This window comes from Hordeum vulgare, chromosome 2H (genome assembly GCF_904849725.1).
Source record: "Hordeum vulgare subsp. vulgare chromosome 2H, MorexV3_pseudomolecules_assembly, whole genome shotgun sequence".
In the NCBI taxonomy this organism is placed as follows: domain Eukaryota; kingdom Viridiplantae; phylum Streptophyta; class Magnoliopsida; order Poales; family Poaceae; genus Hordeum; species Hordeum vulgare.
Window position 1 is genome coordinate 69,560,280 of NC_058519.1, and position 17,788 is coordinate 69,578,067.

Below are 17,788 nucleotides of genomic sequence, written 5' to 3' on the forward strand. Positions count from 1 at the left end.
TTGGCACTCCCAAAAGAAAATCTATTGCCGAATACTATCTGGACAACCTTGGTTGAAAAAAAAAATGGATGACTTATCCTTATTTATCCGATGACGCGACGCATTCAAAAAAATTCAAAATAGCACCTGAGCAAATCTCAAGGTGATGTAAGCATTGTTGGCACTCGCGCACGGTGCCTAGGGGGCCAACCTAGGATCATATTGGATATTATTGCGAGAAGAAGAAATTGAACCCACACAATGTTGTAGAAGTCCTACCAGGTTAACCGCTAGACCGACCTAAAGTTGTTGTCTAACACTAGGAAACAACACTATTTGACCCTTTTCATACTACGTATAACATATTATATTACTCCCTTCGTCCGAAAATACTTCTTATAGGAATGAATATATCTAGATGTATTTTAGTTCTAAATACATCTATTTTTATTCATTTATACAACAAGTAATTTCGGATGGAGGGAGTATATGCCAAGTATAAATTATTTGAAAAATTATTTAAACTTGAAAAATAATTTACAAAATATAGAAAAACTCAGAAACTTAGAAGAAAAAAAACCAGAAATTTGAAAAAACATGAACTTAAAAAACACAAAAAATGGAAAATGTTGGTAAAAAAAATTCTAAAAAATTCATAAATTTTGAAGAAAGCACAAAATATATGGAAAAATATTCAAAAATAGAAAAGTTCATCCATTTTGAAAAAACGTTCATCGATTTTTAGAAAATTTCATCAAATTAGAAAAAAGGTTCATCAATTTTGAAAAAATGTTCACTGATTTTGGAAAAAGTTAAATAAATTTAAAAAAATATCGAATTTGAAAAAACATCACACTTAAAATAGTTCATGATTTTTAATAAAAGGTAACTAATTAATAAAAAATGGACAAATAAAGTGAAAGAGAAAAGAAAAGACCTGAAAAAACAGGCCAAAACAATATTCGAAAAAATAAACAAGGAAATCACATGGTTTTTTTTATTTATCAAAAGAAAAACGAGAAAGAAGTATAAACATCAAAGGATTCAAGGCATCCAGATGGTTGCCCAGTTTACGCTGAGCATAGAGAGATCACAAGATCGAATCACGGGCGGCATGGTTTTTCTGAATTTTATAGTAAAAAAAAGAAGGCCTAAATGGACTGGCCCATGGAGAAGAGATTTTTTTAATACATAAGAGAAAAGGAAGGTCTAAATGGGCGGGCCCAAGATGGAAAGGGGTGTGCGCCGGTGGCGAGTTTGATTGAAATGGGAGCAACTATCTTAGTGGTGCTTCTTCGGGAGCCTTTCAAGGATCACTCTTAGCGTTTCCTTTATTTTTTTATGCACACCTTTTCGTTTTGTTAATGGTTTTTTTTTCGGTGTTTCAGTTTTCCAATTATCTTTCTTAGATCTTGGACAAAAAAAATCAAATTTATATTTTTATGGAAAAACATGTTTTCTTTTGTTTTTCTTTCTCGAGAGGCAAGGATTTGCTTCCGTGAGAGGCATGTCCAACGAAAAAGATGTATTTCTTTTTTTTCGAGAGGCACGATTTTGTTTCAGCGAGAGGCACGATCTTTCCTTTTGAAAACATAAAAAAATATGTTTTCTGTTTTTTTTCACGAGATGCATGACCATGCCTCTTGAAAACAAAAAATGCAATATTTTTCCTTCCACGAAAGGTACGGTTTTGTTTCCTCACAGATTTGCTTAGCGTTTTTCTTTCCGTCCGAGGGAGGCACAGTTTTTTCGTGCAAAAAATAGTTCTTCAAAGCCTATCAACATAGTATCCAGATTTGAAGATCTCAACGCGAGGGATCCAATGATAAAAACGATTCGGAATTTGAATGCATGATTTAAAAGATAAAACATTTTAAAATAACAAATTTAGAAGAAAAAATAGAAGGAAAGTTTCCATGTTGCTAGAAGTGACATATGTACCACTTGTTGCAAAATGAAAATATGAAAAGACCTTTCAAAAAATGCTTCTCAAATAGTTTTTCATTTCGGACTGTAACGGGAGCTTAAGGCGCCGTATACGAAACACCCAAATCTCAGTCCACCACAACAAGGAATATTACAGCCCCTTGGGCTGTCATCGTAGGCAACACGGCCCACTTGAGAGGTTGATTCCTTACTCGCTTTCCAAATTCCAATACGTCGGAGAAGAATAGAAAACCTCAAAGGAAAAAAAAAATAGACATTTGCGCACAACCTTGCCCCTCTCTCGCTCTATCGGTCCCCTCCTCCCTCCCATGGCGATCCCCTACCGGATCACCGGCGGCCACAGCCGGCGGAGCCCGCTGCCGCTGCCTACCGCGAGGGCGCTCCTCGCCGCCGTCTTCACCGGGGCGGTCCTCTCCATCCTCTGCGTCCTCTCATTCACCGACTCCTTCTCCTACCTGGGGTTCCAGCCCACGAGCGTCGACAAGCGGGAGAGCAGCCGCCAGTACCTCTACTGGGGCGCCCGCATCGACTGCCCCGGCAAGCACTGCAGCTCCTGCGCCGGCCTCGGCCACCAGGAGTCCAGCCTCCGCTGCGCCCTCGAGGAGGCCCTCTTCCTCGACAGGTAACAAATCAATCTCGTCCTCCTTCTCGTCGCTTCCTGCGGCCTGCTGTGGGGTGGCAAGGTGGTTCTAGGCTTCATGAAATGGGAATGGGTACCCCGGTGGTGAAATTTTTGTAGATTATGCTTCCAAATTGCCAAGGATGATCCATTTTCAGGAGGCAAATTGGTGCAGATGCTGTGTGTAAATGTGGGATATGCTAATGTGCAATGACACTGCATTGTGGTTTCTGTGCAGGATTTTCGTCATGCCCTCAAGGATGTGCCTTAGTTCAGTGCACAACACAAAGGGGATAATTGATTCAAGCAACGCAACTTCAAATCCAAGGTCTTGCTCCTTTAAGCACTTGTGTCTGCCTGTTGCATTCTTTTGTCATATTGAGTTGGGAATTGAACATGTGATATTTTTGCAGATGGGAAACAAGTTATTGCGCAATGGAATCCTTATATGATATAGACCTCATATCGAAAACTGTACCTGTTGTTTTGGACAATCCGCGTTCATGGTATGGGATAGTATCGAGAAGTACAAAACTAGGGGAAGGAGACGTAGCGCATGTGCAAGGAGTTAGCAGAGATGAACTCAAAGATAATCCACTTTACTCAGATGCTCTCCTTGTAAACCGCACCGCGAGTCCTCTTGCTTGGTGAGATTGCAACTCCACCAGGGTCTTTATGTTCTTTAATTGTTATTTTTCAGATGGCCTCAAGTTTTAGTGTGCACACCAAACCTAAGCTGCATGTTATGTCTAAACTTAAGGAATAGACCTTAATCATCATTACAGTTCAGGTTTATGGAGTGCAAGGATCGGACCAAGCGTAGCTCTGTGATGTTACCATACACTTTTCTGCCAACTATGCCAGCTAGAAAACTGAGAGTTGCAGCACATAAGGTATATTTTCATTAGATTGATTTTCTGCCATGTATCACATGTTTCAATCGGATCCGATTACTCTACCTTTCAGATAAAAAATATCTTTCATCGCACTAACTTGCTTGTTCTGAATTAATCTTACTCTTGATTTTTATTTGGGGTGTTTTCTTAAATCACATGGATTCTGTTGATGCCAGTATAATCTGCACTCCAAAATCCTTGAAATTTGATGCTTAGTTATGAGAGTAACCATATGTGTATCGTGCTAATTTCCCAGTTAGAGGCTCTGGATTTCCATATCCTCCAGTAAGCAAATCTATGCACTTCCCTTGGTGTACTTTTGTGGTTATATTGTTTGAACACATGTCTCAGCAGGTAGCAGTGTGTATCTGCATATACCGTTAACGCACTAGTGATTGGTGAATAATTATTTCTTGCAGTACATTGTCAGCTCATGCCATCATGAGATTTTGTTTAAATTCTTTCTCAGTCCTCCAGAGCTTCATCTTGCTACATTTATTTCTTGGAATATGGTGTGGTATGGTATTACTCGTGCAGTCTACTTTCTCTTCATATTTAATTGTGTATATGCTATCTGCATCCTGCTTGCGTTAAAAGAACTTTAGGCTCCATTATAGTTGTAAGAGACTGCTCTGCCAATGATATTTGGTAGAACAAACTTAAGCTTTGGTCTTTTTGGTTGTGTATGGTTGGTCAGGCAGAACATAATATCCCATGTAGTATGAGAAAATGTATTGTTTGTGTATGTTCAGTGATACATCAGTCTTCTGTCACTAAACTGGTGTGCTTTCTTCAGATAAAAGAGATCCTTGGTGAATATGATGCTATTCATGTCAGACGGGGTGACCTACTGAAGAATAGGAAAGATAGATTTGGTGTTGAGAGGAGCCTTCATCCTCATCTGGACAGAGATACCCGTCCTGAGTACATCAAAAGAAGAATCGCAAAGTGGATTCCGAAAGGTCGCACTCTTTTCATTGCTTCAAATGAAAGAGCACCAGGATTCTTCTCGCCTCTATCAGACAGGTAAGGCTGACACCTTTTGCCATCTGCTCTTCTTGCATCACAGACCAGGATCTCCGATATGACCATGGTAGAGTTCCTTTTGTGCAAATAGTTTACCTTGACTGACTGAACTGTGTTCGCTTGATCAATACCTAAGGATTTTTCTTTTGTTTTGTTTCCATATACTTAAGGAATTGTCCATTCCTAAGTAATTCAACTAGAAGCTGTAGTACTGAAGTAATCTGCCTTCCTGGCTTGGAATTGTTGTGATTTGATCTATTTCATTTTCTCCTGCATTTATAATTATGCACATGATCATTATTAAGGCATTAACTATGAAACGTGACCATTAATGCATCTAGGAGATAAGCTATCTAAGATTATAATGCCTCATTGTGTGGGTATAGGTACAAGTTGGCATACTCATCTAACTTCAGTAGCATATTGGAGCCAGTAATCGAGAACAATTACCAGTTATTCATGGTGGAAAGGTTAATCATGCAAGGAGCAAAGACATTTGTGAAGACAATGAAAGAACTAGATAGTGATCTTGCTCTCTGCGACGACCCCAAGAAGAACACCAAAATCTGGGAAATACCAGTTTACACTAGATGACCTGCGTGAATCTGTCATTGACATTAAAGGTTAGAAACGATGACCTGTTCTGCTTACCATGAGACATAATTGTCTCACATAGACATGGCAAAATGTTTGGATATATGCAGTTGTTCACACTCTAGCTTGTACTGAGCTGCTGATCCACCTTCTATATGTTGTAATATCCAGACAAGATATATGTTCCATTCTGCGGTCCTTGTTATTTTCTCTTTGTAGTTGGGAACAGAAGAGAGATTACCACTTATTTTTGGTGTTGTATACTGATGTAAGGGCCGCTGGATCTGTCAGCTAAGAAAACAAATACACTACATCATACAACTACAGTTTTGTTGCATTACCTTATTATCTGTACTTGATCATTTTTTGCAATGTGTTATATGAGCATGTATAGATTTACTTGGTATTATATTGCTGTCTCTTTCTGTAAATGTGAGATGCAATTGCCTTTTTCACAGCCTCCAGTATATGAATTTGATTATAATTTCTTCTTGCAATATGCTGATAAAATAATTAGGGCTGTTTGAATTGGGGCCTTCAGCTTTCTTATGTTTTTTTTATGCCGATCCAAAAAATTGGTCATTTACCAAGCTGGGCTTGATTCTTGCTCCAATTCTTTGGTGCGCCCATGATTGGTCCTGATAGAATCGCGCACAGGCAGTTGCATGTGAGTAAAAAATCTGTTAAATAGATAAACAGTTTTGTAGTATGATAAATTTAATAATTGAGCATAAAAATGTGTTGATTGTACCATGCTCGCCACGTGGTGCATAAAAAATGTGTTGGAATTATTATTTCACAGTGGGTTGAGGAATTCTTTAATCTCACTCAACAAGATTATCCATCAAACTGCGCTCCCCAATACATGAGTGCAAAATTTTAAATTTTGTGAGGGCATAATTTGTTTTCCTTTTGTCCAAATTAGGCTTATCTCCACCCCTTGTACGAAAATTGTAAGCTCGTTATGTTTTCACTCCATGGGCTTCTTTGATTCAAAGGAATTCCACATAATTTCTAGGGATTTGCTCCCTTCAAAATCATCCTCATATGTCGTCAGACTCGCAGGAGTGGAATCCTTACGAAAATTCCTTAATGATCCTTTTACGCACTATTTTGGGGCAAAATTTCCACCAACTCAAATCTGCCATTCCTTTGTTTTTTCCATGTGGTGTCTCCAAGCCAAATATTTTTTGAAGACAATGTATGCAATTTTTTCAATCCTATTGGACTGAAGAGAGGATATGCATGGCACACTAATCTTCTACTTTTTCCTATTCCCGTGTTACGAGAGAAAGAAGAGAAATAGACACCCTGCACTCAACAGCATTGAGCAACCTGTTTTTGCATCAGCAAGATATAATATAGCAGGCCCTCGTGCATGCATGGCGGCAAAAGAACATATCATGAATTAACGGTGCAAGGACTACGGCAAGCAGCAAACTACTCGCGATCTGATTGAGATCCTACGTACGTTCCTAACTCATCTCTCGGACTACTCGATGACCTCATGGATCGGATCCTAAACTCTAATCGACCAACACCCGCGCAAAAAAGAAACCAACAAAGCCTGCAAAGCTACCTAGCTAGCTACTCCTCTCTCGTCTCATCTCTATGTACACGACCGATCGACGGCAAGCTAGATCGCCGGCGTGGAAGCCTAGCCTAGCCTAGACCTCGCTTCCGAGATCATGGGCGACGGCGCCGTGCGCCCGCTTCTTCTTGCCGTGGTGCAGCGCCACGCCGAACAGCTTCACCGTGTCATCGTCGTCCTCGGCCGCCGGCGAGCCCCGGTCCACGTCCATGTCCAGCTCCAGCAGCCTGCACGAGTTGGACGCGCCGGCGCCCGGGAGCGGCGGGTGCTGCCGCTGCGACGCGGCCGACGAGGGGCTCGTGACGGGCGCCACGTGGTTCTGCAGGAAGTAGATGATGTCGTTGTAGAGCTTCTTCATGTGCGCCAGCTCCGACAGCAGCACCGAGTTGCGCCGCCGCAGCTGGCGGTTGTCCTCCGACAGCGCCGCCAGGAAGTCGCCGCCGTGCGACGCGGCCGCGGCCGCCGCCGGCTCCTCCTGGACGAAGTGCTGCTGCTGGTACACCGGGTGATGCTGATGATGGCCCGCCGCCGCCGGCGGAGGCGGCTGCGGCGAGAAGGTGTTGCCGAGGTGGTAGTGGTGGTGGTGGTACGCGGCCTGGTGCGGCACCATCGACGGCGGAGGCGGCTGCGACGACTTCCTCCGGTGGATCTCGGCCAGGAGGTGCTTCGCTCCCTTCCTGAAGAACTCGTTGGCGAACTCCCATCTGTCGGCCACAATCTTCCTGAATCCCTGCAGCAAACCGCAATGCCAAGTGAACAAAAAAGATCAATCAAGCTGCTCTTATCTTAGCCACTCGTAGGAATCAAGTGATGCTTCTCCATTGCACGCCATGAATGGCAGATCGATGGTGAGCAAGCACTAAGAAAATTTGCGGTTGTTACTTGTTTTCTTTGAGATCATCAGGGAGATCGATCGATGACATGGCAGCTGAACATTCAGTGTTGCTGTGCACGTATGGTAGTCATGTCATGTAGTGTGGCAATGCGTTGCATGGTATATACACATGACATGAGCAGGGCATATCTCTACATACATGTATCTGACCTATGTATATGTATACAGTGTATAGTGTCAATCTTCCCCCAATGATTGAGAATGGAGGGTGGTGTGACTATACGTTTGGAGAGTCACTGTGTGTATATATGCATCTACACACAACTAAAACAAGCTTCTGAGTACAAACTCTACTTCTTAGTATGCATCCACATTAGTTTGTGCACTTGTTTTTGCTATACAAGTGACAGGAGAGAAGGATATGGAAAGTGCTAGTTAACTCATGCTTTAAAAGAAGAAACCAGATATGCAATTACAAACAAATTAAAACGGTCCTCACTTATCATACACACATCTTGCCACAAAACTGATTAGCCGAATAATCGTCTGGCTTGCATAAATCACCACCAAAGTAAGGCCAAAGTAATAAGAGGAGGAGGGCATAAACTAATTTTAAATTTCATTCCACAAAAGAAAAGTGGATGATGGATACGCGCGCGTTCTACAGCCTGATCTATTCGACAGCTTGTCACAAACTAGGAAGCAAGGGACTAATCTTGTTGGGATGTCACAATCACAAACAAAACCTTTGAAAAGAGGAGCATTAACTTTTGCATCTAGCTAGCTTGTCACGTGCCAGGAAACAAGAGACGGATGGAAGGCCAATCCATGCATGCACCGTTGCTCTGACCGAATGAAAATACCAAACCAAACAAAACCTGTAATGAACATGAACACGTCCGACGCCAAAAACACAGACGCCATGGACGCCCTAACCAGCAAACCGGAGGAAGATTAACGAAACAAATCGAACAAAAGAGCAGATCGACTTGCTGGGGCAGACTAAACATGCATCATGCGTAGGTGTGGTGTGCTGCTACATCCTACTCCTACATATGAGGGTGCATCCGTTCATGTGTGGTGTACGGGGCAGGAGATAATGAGTAGGAGGAGTGGCATACGTAGGTGTTGAGCTGCCGGACGAAGCTGGAGAAGTTGTTGTGCTTGAAGTAGTTGGGGAGGAGGTCCCGGGCGAACTCGGGCGGGCGCCAGACGACGAAGGTGGCGTCGTCCTCCCCCCACGACACGATGTGGTCGGTGCAGGGGTCGTCCACCAGCTGGTACGTCTTGGTCAGGAACGGCGCCGGCACCGGCTTCCCAACGCCGCCGCCGCCGCCACCGCCACCACCACCGTGCGCCCCCGAGCCCATCTCCATGGACACCACCATCTCCCCGCACCTCTCCACAAGGAAAGCCATGGCCTCCTCAGCTCAACCACACGTACGCTACGCACTACCCGCCGCTAGCTGCTCCTACCCAGCAGCTAGCTCAGGGACTCGTTCTTCACTCAGGATGGGTGGGTGGGTGGGTGGAGGAGAAGGAGCAGCAATATAAGCTTAAGCTTGAGCCCAGGGAGGAGGAGGAAGAGAGGGAGAGTGAGGGGAGAGGAGTGAGGGAGGAAGAAAGGCTGCCCCTCTTTAGCTAGCTATATCTCCAGTCTCACTGTCTCGCACTCACACACAAACACACACACACACATGACACATGACACGCCCCCACGCCCACGAACGCCTCCAAATATTCTCGTGTGGGTCACTCACGCGCGCCTGGACCGCCCTCTTCCCCTTCTCTCTTTCGCTCGCTCTCTGCTCTCTAGCTAGGGCTATAGTAGTAGTACCGCTAGATCAGCAGAGCCGACCCCGACCCCTCTCATCATTATATATGCGTACGCATCGGTACCTGTGCACCAGCAGTGCTGTTTTTGTGTACGTGGACGTGCTTCAGAGAGTGTGTTCAAGTTGAACAACAACGAGGTGGTGCTGGAAGCAAATCACGAGGAAGGGGCAATGTTGCAACTGAATCAGCATGTGCAGGTTTCCTGTGTTCCTAATTAATGTGCTTGCTAGTGTTATAACCGGCTTTCTAAAATACTCCCTCTGTAAACTAACATAAGAGCGTTTAGATCACTAAAGTAGTGATCTAAACACTCTTATATTAGTTTACGGAGGGAGTAGATGCAAACTGAACGGACCCCTGCAGAAAGTCTCTCCACATGTACATGTAGCTACTTGTTTTAAGGAAAGGCACAGACCAAGCCCGAGAAAAGTCTTGAGCCTTGTCTGATTTTGAATTAACAAAGTCATCAATCGGTAATGGTTACAACGAAGTAGAACAAACATAAACAAGCAAAGAAATTGGGGATGCAACCCTAAAGCAGGAGATACATGCTGCTAAATGAAGGCTAAAATGTTGCGGCCAAAGAAGAAGAGATAAACACACCATCCACCCGCGAGATGAGCACATTGGTCATACAAGTGTCAATATGTTGAAAAGTGGTCAATTTGGTTTGTTTTATGAGCGAATGGGTCAATATCCTGTTTCGGAGCCGTGACGGGTCGACGTGGCTGGCTGACTCAACTTGAGACCCATTGTCAGTTTTTTGTCATCTCGTTAAGTTCATGAGGGAGGGACATTTTTTATGCAATGCGGCCCTTATAGTATTTTGGTTTTTTTTTCAAATATTGCATCCCCTCCCGTGTCAATTTTCCCAATTCATCCAGATCTGTGGCAAACCATAGCATTTTTTCTCACTTCACCCTCTCGCTCGATCTGCCAGAGCTGTCAACTAGCTTGAGACGGACCAATTCGAGGGAGAGAGCTCGCGGCCGGAGAACAGGGAGGGGAGTGTATTCTTCCTGGCGAGAGCTGGATGTACAACCGATGTCGCAACCGAAGGAAGGGAAGGTTTGATCTGTTTTTTTTTCATATAAGGGAAGAGTCGATGTTGCAACTGAATTAGCATATGCAGGTTTGCTACATTCCTAATGTTGGATTATAGATGGCCTTAGGCCCATATAAGACAATAATCCTTGGTTAATCTCTATGATGCATGTGAGTGTATGACAAGTCATGGGAAGTTTAGTATCATACTTGTTGGGGATATAACCCCTAGGTATAACCCGCCTTATTGGGTCGTGTCATAACGTGGCGGCTTAAAGACTACACTTAAGATGGACCTTGGCGTTCTTGAGCAGAGTTACAAGGCGGCTTACCGAGTAAGCCGACGGTGGCCCAAGACATGAAGACGGCGACTGATGGCCCATGAGGTGGAGAGTCGTCGGGAGTTTCCTTGCTTAGGAGGCAAGGCGAGTTAGAGACATATCGGGTCATGAATCATAGCACGACCCGGACTCTTGTAAAACCATGGGTCTCGACCTGTATATAAAGGCGAGCCCTGAGGTCAATAGGGTTAAGTTATAATCCATCGATAGCTAGGTCAAACGAATATGCTCCCTTGTAATTGATATCATCATCAATATACACAAAGCAGGACGTAGGATTTTACCTCCATTGGAGGGGCCGAACCTTGGTAAACTCGTCTCTCATTCCCGATCAACCCCCTTGAGTCGTCACATAGTTGTGATGGCCTCATCACTAAGTCCTTTCACGAGGACATCTGTCGTGACAAAACCACGACAATACTGCTACAGTAATAGGAGTGAGACCTCTTTATAAGGGCCGCTCTACCACTTTCCATTGAGAGCTTGGAAAGAGGAGTTGTAACACGTGTGCTCCACCTCCTCCACCGCCCGCTTCACCTCGCCTCGCCTAGTCACGGCGTGCGCTGATGTCGCTGCATCGTTGGCTTGGCCAATTAGAGGGTATGATTTGTTCATCCATCATTTACTTGTTCTCGTTCTAGCCTTATATGTCAAGTTCATAGATATTCTGGTTATATGTATTGTGCATGCTATTATGGTATCGGTATGAGGTGCATATTGTATTTGCCATGCTTGTTGTTTACTCATGGATTAGCCTAACCGGGAAAGTGCTAACTTTTCCAACAATCCAAAAACCTTATGTTAGACACTTTTCGATTCATGGCTTCGCCGCTACACTGAAAACGGAAAATTTTACCGGAACGCATTTTAAGCGTTGGTAAACGAGAACCACCTTGTGACTCACAACTATATGAACGTTAACTGAATCGGTGTTGTGGATCCTGCGGGAACGATTGCTCCTGGATAGAAGGCGTTCAGGAGGCCACCAGTGTCTTTGTGGGAGTCGTTCTTACTATAATTGGAGACAAGTTGGTCGACGCATATCTCCATATGCGTGATGGCAAAAACTTGCAGGATGCGCTCGAAGCTGAGTTCCGCCCAACCGATGCTGGAAGCGAACTGTATGATATTGATCAGTTCCATGGTTACAAGATGGTTGATAACCGTCGTGTTCTGGGCCAGGCTCATGAGATGCAGTGCCTCGCTAAGGAGCTAAAGCTCCTGAAGTGTGAGTTACCGGACAAGTTTGTCGCGGGTTGCATTATTGCAAAACTACCTCCTGGATGGAGGAATTTTGCTACTTCTCTCAAGCACTTGAGACGTGAATTATCTGTTGAGGATGTCATCGATCATCTAAGTGTTGAGCAGAACTCGAGAGCAAAGGACTCACAAGTGAAAGTGGGAGAGTGTTCTTCTAGTGCCAATGTGGTGCAGAAGAATTTCCACAAGTTCAAGGGAAAGAACTCTGTCCAGCAGAATACTACCTTCAAGAAGAAAGGTAAGTATAAAGAAAAAAAGAGAGATGGATGCTTTACTTGTGGTTCAGAGGAACATTGGGCAAACAAATGCCCAAACAAGTACAAGAAGCCAGGAAAGGACTCCAAGTCTCTTAATGTGACCATGAGCAACAGTGGTGGGGCAATTGGATATGGTAATTTGTTTAGTGTACTTTCAGCTTGCCAGCTCACCGATTGGTGGGTTGACACGGGGGGGGGGCAATATTCACGTATTTGCTGATGTGCCATTGTTCTCTTCTTACCAGGTCGCACGAGATTGCTTCGTCCTGATGGGGAATGGCTCGCATGCTTTTGTTCATGGTGTTGGCATGGTAGATCTGAAGTTTACTTCGGGAAAGATCGTGCAACATGTCCCCGCTATCAAGAAGAATCTCATTAGTGAATCCCTTCTTTGCAAATAAGGGTTTAAGTTAGTATTCAAGACCAATAAAGTAGTCGTATCTCGGTATGGACTCTCTGTTGGAAAAGGATATGATTGCGGAGGCTTGTTTTGTCTTTCCCTTGCAGATTTCTATAATAACGTCATGAACCAAATTCATTCTAATGTGAACAAATGTGAGGTTTGGCATTCATGTTTTTGTCACAATAATTTCGGTTGTATGACACGACTAGCTAAGATGGATTTAATCCTGAGTTTCACTTTAGCCAAAGGCTCTACGTGTCATGTGTGTGTGCAAGGTAAGCAACCTCGTAAGCCTCACAAGGCTATGAAGGAGAAACACCTGGCACCACTAGGGCTCATACATTTAGATCTTTGCTAAATAAATGATGTGTTGACTGAAGGTGGAAAGAAATATTTCATGACGTTGATTGACGATTCCACTAGATTATGCTATGTGTATTTGTTAAATACTAAGGATGAGGCTCTACAGTACTTTAAAATCTATAAAGAAGAAGTTGAGAACCAACTTGAAAAGAAAATAAAACTAGTTCGGTCTGATCGTGGTGGAGAATACTTTTCTAATGAGTTCGATTTATTCTATGAGGAGCATGGTATTATTCATGAGAGGACGCCTGACTACTCATCCTAGTCAAATGGGGTTGCCGAACGGAAAAACCGTACTCTAACAGATTTGGTTAACGTCATGTTAGATACATTGGGTTTATCCCGCGCATGGTGAGGGAGGCTGTATTGACTTCGTGTCATGTCCTGAATAAAGTTTCCACGAAGGATAATGAGACTACTCCCTATGAGCAACGGGAAAAGAAAATAAATACACTCTCTTACTTGCGCACTTGGGGTTGTTTGACGAAAGTCAACATGTCGATAACCAAAAGGCTTAAGTTGGGCCAAATGTTGGAAATATTCCCTAGAGGCAATAATAAATTGGTTATTATTATATTTCCTTGTTCATGATAAAAGTCTATTATCCATGCTAGAATTGTATTGATCGGAAACTCAGATACATGTGTAGATACATAGACAATACTATGTCCCTAGTGAACCTATACTAGACTAGCTCATTGATCAAAGATGGTTAAGGTTTCCTAACCATAGACATGAGTTGTCATTTGATAACGGGGTCACAACATTAGGAGAATGATGTGATGGACAAGATCCAAACCGTAAGCATACCATTTGGTCGTATAACTAAGTTTATTGCTACTGCTTTCTTTGTGTCAAGTATTTGTTCCTAAGACCATGAGATCATGCAAATCTGTGACATCGGAGGAATGCTTTATGTATATCAAACGTCACTTCGTAACTCGGTGATCATAAAGGTATTCTACAGGTATCTCCGAGGGTGTCTGTTGGGTTGGCATGGATCTGAGACTAGGATTTGTCACTCCGTTCGACGGAGAGGTGTCTGTGGGACCTCTCGGTAATACAACATCACAAGAAGCTTGCAAGAAATGTGACTAAAGAGTTAGTCACGGGATCTTGTATTACGAAACGAGTAAAGAGACTTGTCGATAACGAGACTGAACTAGGTATGGAGATACCGACGATCGAATCTCGGGCAAGTCACATACTGCTGGACAAAGGGAACTGCATACATGATTGATTGAATTCTTGGCATCGTGGTTCGACCGATAAAGATCTTCATGGAATATATGGGAACCAATATGGGCATCCATGTCCCGCTATTGGTTATTAACCAGAGAGGTGTCTCAGTCATGTCCACATGATTCTCCGTGCGCTGTCCATTTCCTGTTTTCCTCTCTTTTTCCTCCACGCGTCGTCCGTCTTGCAGCTCCGTCGTCGTGTGTGCTCTGTCGCCTAGTAGCCTCTGCCATCTCGGTCGCTCGATCAAAGGGGTCTCTCTCCCGACCTCTCTGCATAGGACGTCATCGCCAGCTCGGAAGACATTGTGGCAAGTCCAGCAACTCTCTGGTTGTGCCTTGCGCCGAATGTGTTCGGAAAAATGTCTAACCGGATTTGTTGGTCAAATTTTTAGGGGAAACGATGGATTGTGATGCTTCATCCGACAAGGAGTATGGACCAACGGAGCTTGATCAACTGATTCAAGATGAGCTCTTCGATTCATCGAATTCAGACGAAGAAGTGGACACGATGATGCTCATGAGCATGCAAGAGGAAATGGGATGGAAAGTGGAGCACATTCTAATTTTGAAGAGCTCAATCAAAGGGAGAAGAGTCATCAATCTGGATAGGGTATCCGGAGCAAAACTAATACAGAAGAATTACTTTGACCCGGACCCAACTTTCCCGGATGATGCATTTTTTTCGTCATCGTTTTCGCATGCGAAACCCATTGTTTTTACGCATTATGGTGGGAGTGGAGGCACGTGATGACTACTTCAGGCTCACAAGGGATTGTTGCGGTCAACTCTCTTTCTGTGCCAAGCAGAAGTGTACGACTGCTATGAGGATGCTTACACTTGGTACTGCGGCAGATGTCGTTGGTGAGATGGTCAGGATGGGCGAGAGCACATGCCTAAAAACTGGATGGGCGAGAGCACATGCCTAAAAACTACTGTCAAGTTTGTCTGTGTTGAGGTGGAGGTGTTTGGAGGAGAGTATCTGAGAGAGCCAAATGCACATGACACGAAAAAATTGTTGGCTATTGGAGAGGTCGGAGGGTTTCAAGGAATGCTCAGATCAATCGATTGCATGCATTGGTAATGGAAGAACTGTCCCAAAAGTTCGCGAGGAATGTACCAAGGTCACACAAAGGAGCCACCATCATACTAGAGGTGGTGGCATCACATGACTTATGGATTTGGCATGCTTTTTTGGAATGTGAGGTTCTCGCAACGATATTATCGTGCTTCAACGATCTCCGGTGTTCAAGAGACTTTGCAACGGGGAATCACCTCCGTGCAACTACACCATCAACGACCGAGACTACAACATAGGATACTACTTTGCCGATGGCATATATCCTCAGTGCGCTGCATTTGTGAAGACCATATCCCAACCACACGGCAGAAAACAAAAGCAGTTCACAACAATGCAGGAAGCAGCTAGGAAGGATGTGGATAGGGCTTTTGGAGTGCTGCAAGCGCGTTGAGGAATTGTTCGTGGGGCTGTAATGATGTGGGAACAATAAACTTTATAACAGCTGATGACATGTCATGTTATTTTGCACAATATAATCATCGAGGATGAGGGTGATTGTGTAGCCCAAATCAATAATTTCGAAGCACCTGGAGAACAAGTTGAAATCCCTGAAGATCAAGATGCAATGTAACTTGTGAATTTTTTACATATGCATCAGAATCTCTAAGATCACCACGCGCATACGCAACAGTCAATGATCTGGTGGACCATATATGGATCCAATGAAAATCAAAAAGCATATGATTGATTGTGCACTTCAAATAAAATTGTTGTAAACATTTTTTATGTTCGGTACTAACATTTATTTTACGTGCGACGTTTAGTATCAGATAATCGATGTGTATGGTTTTGCACGAATTTGAGAGTCCGGATAAGAGATATATGGATGCACGGAGCAAAATATAAGGAGTCATCGGATGCCGCTGGCGTGTCCGACTTATAGAGGGTGGATTCGTCCAGTCCGATTGTAGATGCTATATAATGTGCTTAGTTGAGTCATAGTACTGGTCAATGTGCAGCAGCACCAGATTTGTAAGGATCATGCACACTGATCAGGTACTCAGATCTCAGCAGAAGATCTCTCTAGATTTATGTATACCTATGGATACATACTAATTCCTCGAGAAAAAAATGTGTATGCTGCTAAAGCATGTGGTAGGTTCCTGAACTCCTAAAATGCAGTGTAGCCGCATCTATCTTCTTTTTTTTTTGGCAAGACAAGGCGCCATGGCCAAGGTGTACAAAGAAAGACTGGTCAAACAGTGCACGGTTCTCTCTCTTGACTCTTGCTGTTACCTGTTGCTGGTAATTCTCAGAGATAATTCTGAAGTATGGCTACCGTCCCTACGATCTTGATACAAGGTAATAATTACTGAAGCTGTAGAAATTAACATGTGATAAGTTTTTAGGTTTTTTTTCTGCGAAGATAAGTGATTCTGCATGTGACTGCAGAAATTGATGAAGCAGCAGGGAAGGACCGGATCCGGATGGACGTGTACTCTACATGAGATGGAATGGATAGATGCAGATATGAGAGTAGATGGATGGGCATTAAATCGACGGCCCGTTCAACGGATAGCTCCAAAACCAAAGTCTCCGTCGGATGTACGGCGTGCCATGGATGTGATCACACGATGGAACAGGAGAACATTTTGCAGTAAAGCTGGATCGATCCATCCATCCATGGAGAGACGCAGCATGCATGCACGCACGCACGGGCCGATCGATCCACCATCAAATAGCAATATATTAGTATCGGTCAGAAAAGTGAGAGGAGAGAAAAGCAAGGAAAAGCAAGCGAAAAAGCAAGCTCGCTCTGCTGCTGCTGCGAGGCGGGAGGAGGAGGAGGAGGAAAAAGAAAGGAAGAGAAGAGAAGGGATTGTACCGCACGGACGGCCGGTATCCTCGTGGTATTTAGCGACCAAATTGTTCTTCTCCCTCTTCTTCCTCTCTCTCTCTCTCACCCCATGCAAACGCACAGCCCTGCACGCCGCAGGCATGTACACATGTCTAGTTGCGAAACAGCCAAAGATACTTTCCCTGCCCCTGTGCCTGGTGACTTGCACATCTCACCGCAGGCCCGTGACTTCCACGCCACACACACACACGCAGCAGGCAAAACAGAGATCGAACATGTCCAGAGAGAGAGAGAGAGGAGTAAATATACGTAACAGGTGGCTGGTGGTGAGGTGTGGTGAGTGAGTGAGTAACAATAACAATGCACATCTGAGCAGCACTGCCGGCCTCGCTGGGGGGGATCCACTTTGGATGCAACTTCATTTTCCATCGCCGCTAGCTCCATCATCACCACCACCACCCCTGCCGCTGCCACACTGGCCGGCCTCTCGCTTGCAGGAGCCGGGGCGACGGACGGACGCAGCAGCATATGTATGCATGCCCTGCTGGCTGCTGCTGCTGCGGCTTCCATTAATGGTCGCCAGTATCAATGTGCAAGCAAACAAACATTCCTCTACCCCATCTTTTCAACCGCATGCACCAGCATTCAAAGGAACAGAACCAAACTTCTTCTTCCTCACC

General features: G+C 44.2%; 2 protein-coding genes across 3 annotated transcripts; one reads left to right on the forward strand and one right to left on the reverse strand.

Annotated features, from left to right (window-relative positions):
• The first annotated feature begins 2,183 nt into the window (after window positions 1-2,183).
• Window positions 2,184-5,406, forward strand: LOC123425069. Of its 2 annotated transcripts, XM_045108737.1 has the most exons (6): window positions 2,184-2,548; window positions 2,784-2,873; window positions 2,959-3,192; window positions 3,336-3,438; window positions 4,238-4,467; window positions 4,854-5,406. In XM_045108737.1, the coding sequence occupies exons 1-6, from the start codon at window positions 2,235-2,237 to the stop codon at window positions 5,059-5,061; spliced, it is 1,179 nt and encodes a 392-aa protein (XP_044964672.1). In that variant the 5' UTR covers window positions 2,184-2,234; the 3' UTR covers window positions 5,062-5,406. The 2 variants fall into 2 exon arrangements, with proteins under 2 accessions (XP_044964672.1, XP_044964673.1); XM_045108738.1 differs by lacking the exons at window positions 2,184-2,548; window positions 2,784-2,873 and having other exon boundaries at window positions 3,101-3,192; window positions 3,331-3,438.
• A 993-nt stretch (window positions 5,407-6,399) lies between these two features.
• On the reverse strand, window positions 6,400-9,336 carry LOC123425071 (heat stress transcription factor B-4b-like). Its single transcript, XM_045108740.1, has 2 exons — window positions 8,609-9,336; window positions 6,400-7,382 (listed from the first exon to the last, which is right to left on the reverse strand). The coding sequence occupies exons 1-2, from the start codon at window positions 8,903-8,905 to the stop codon at window positions 6,729-6,731; spliced, it is 951 nt and encodes a 316-aa protein (XP_044964675.1). The 5' UTR covers window positions 8,906-9,336; the 3' UTR covers window positions 6,400-6,728.
• Window positions 9,337-17,788: the final 8,452 nt, after the last annotated feature.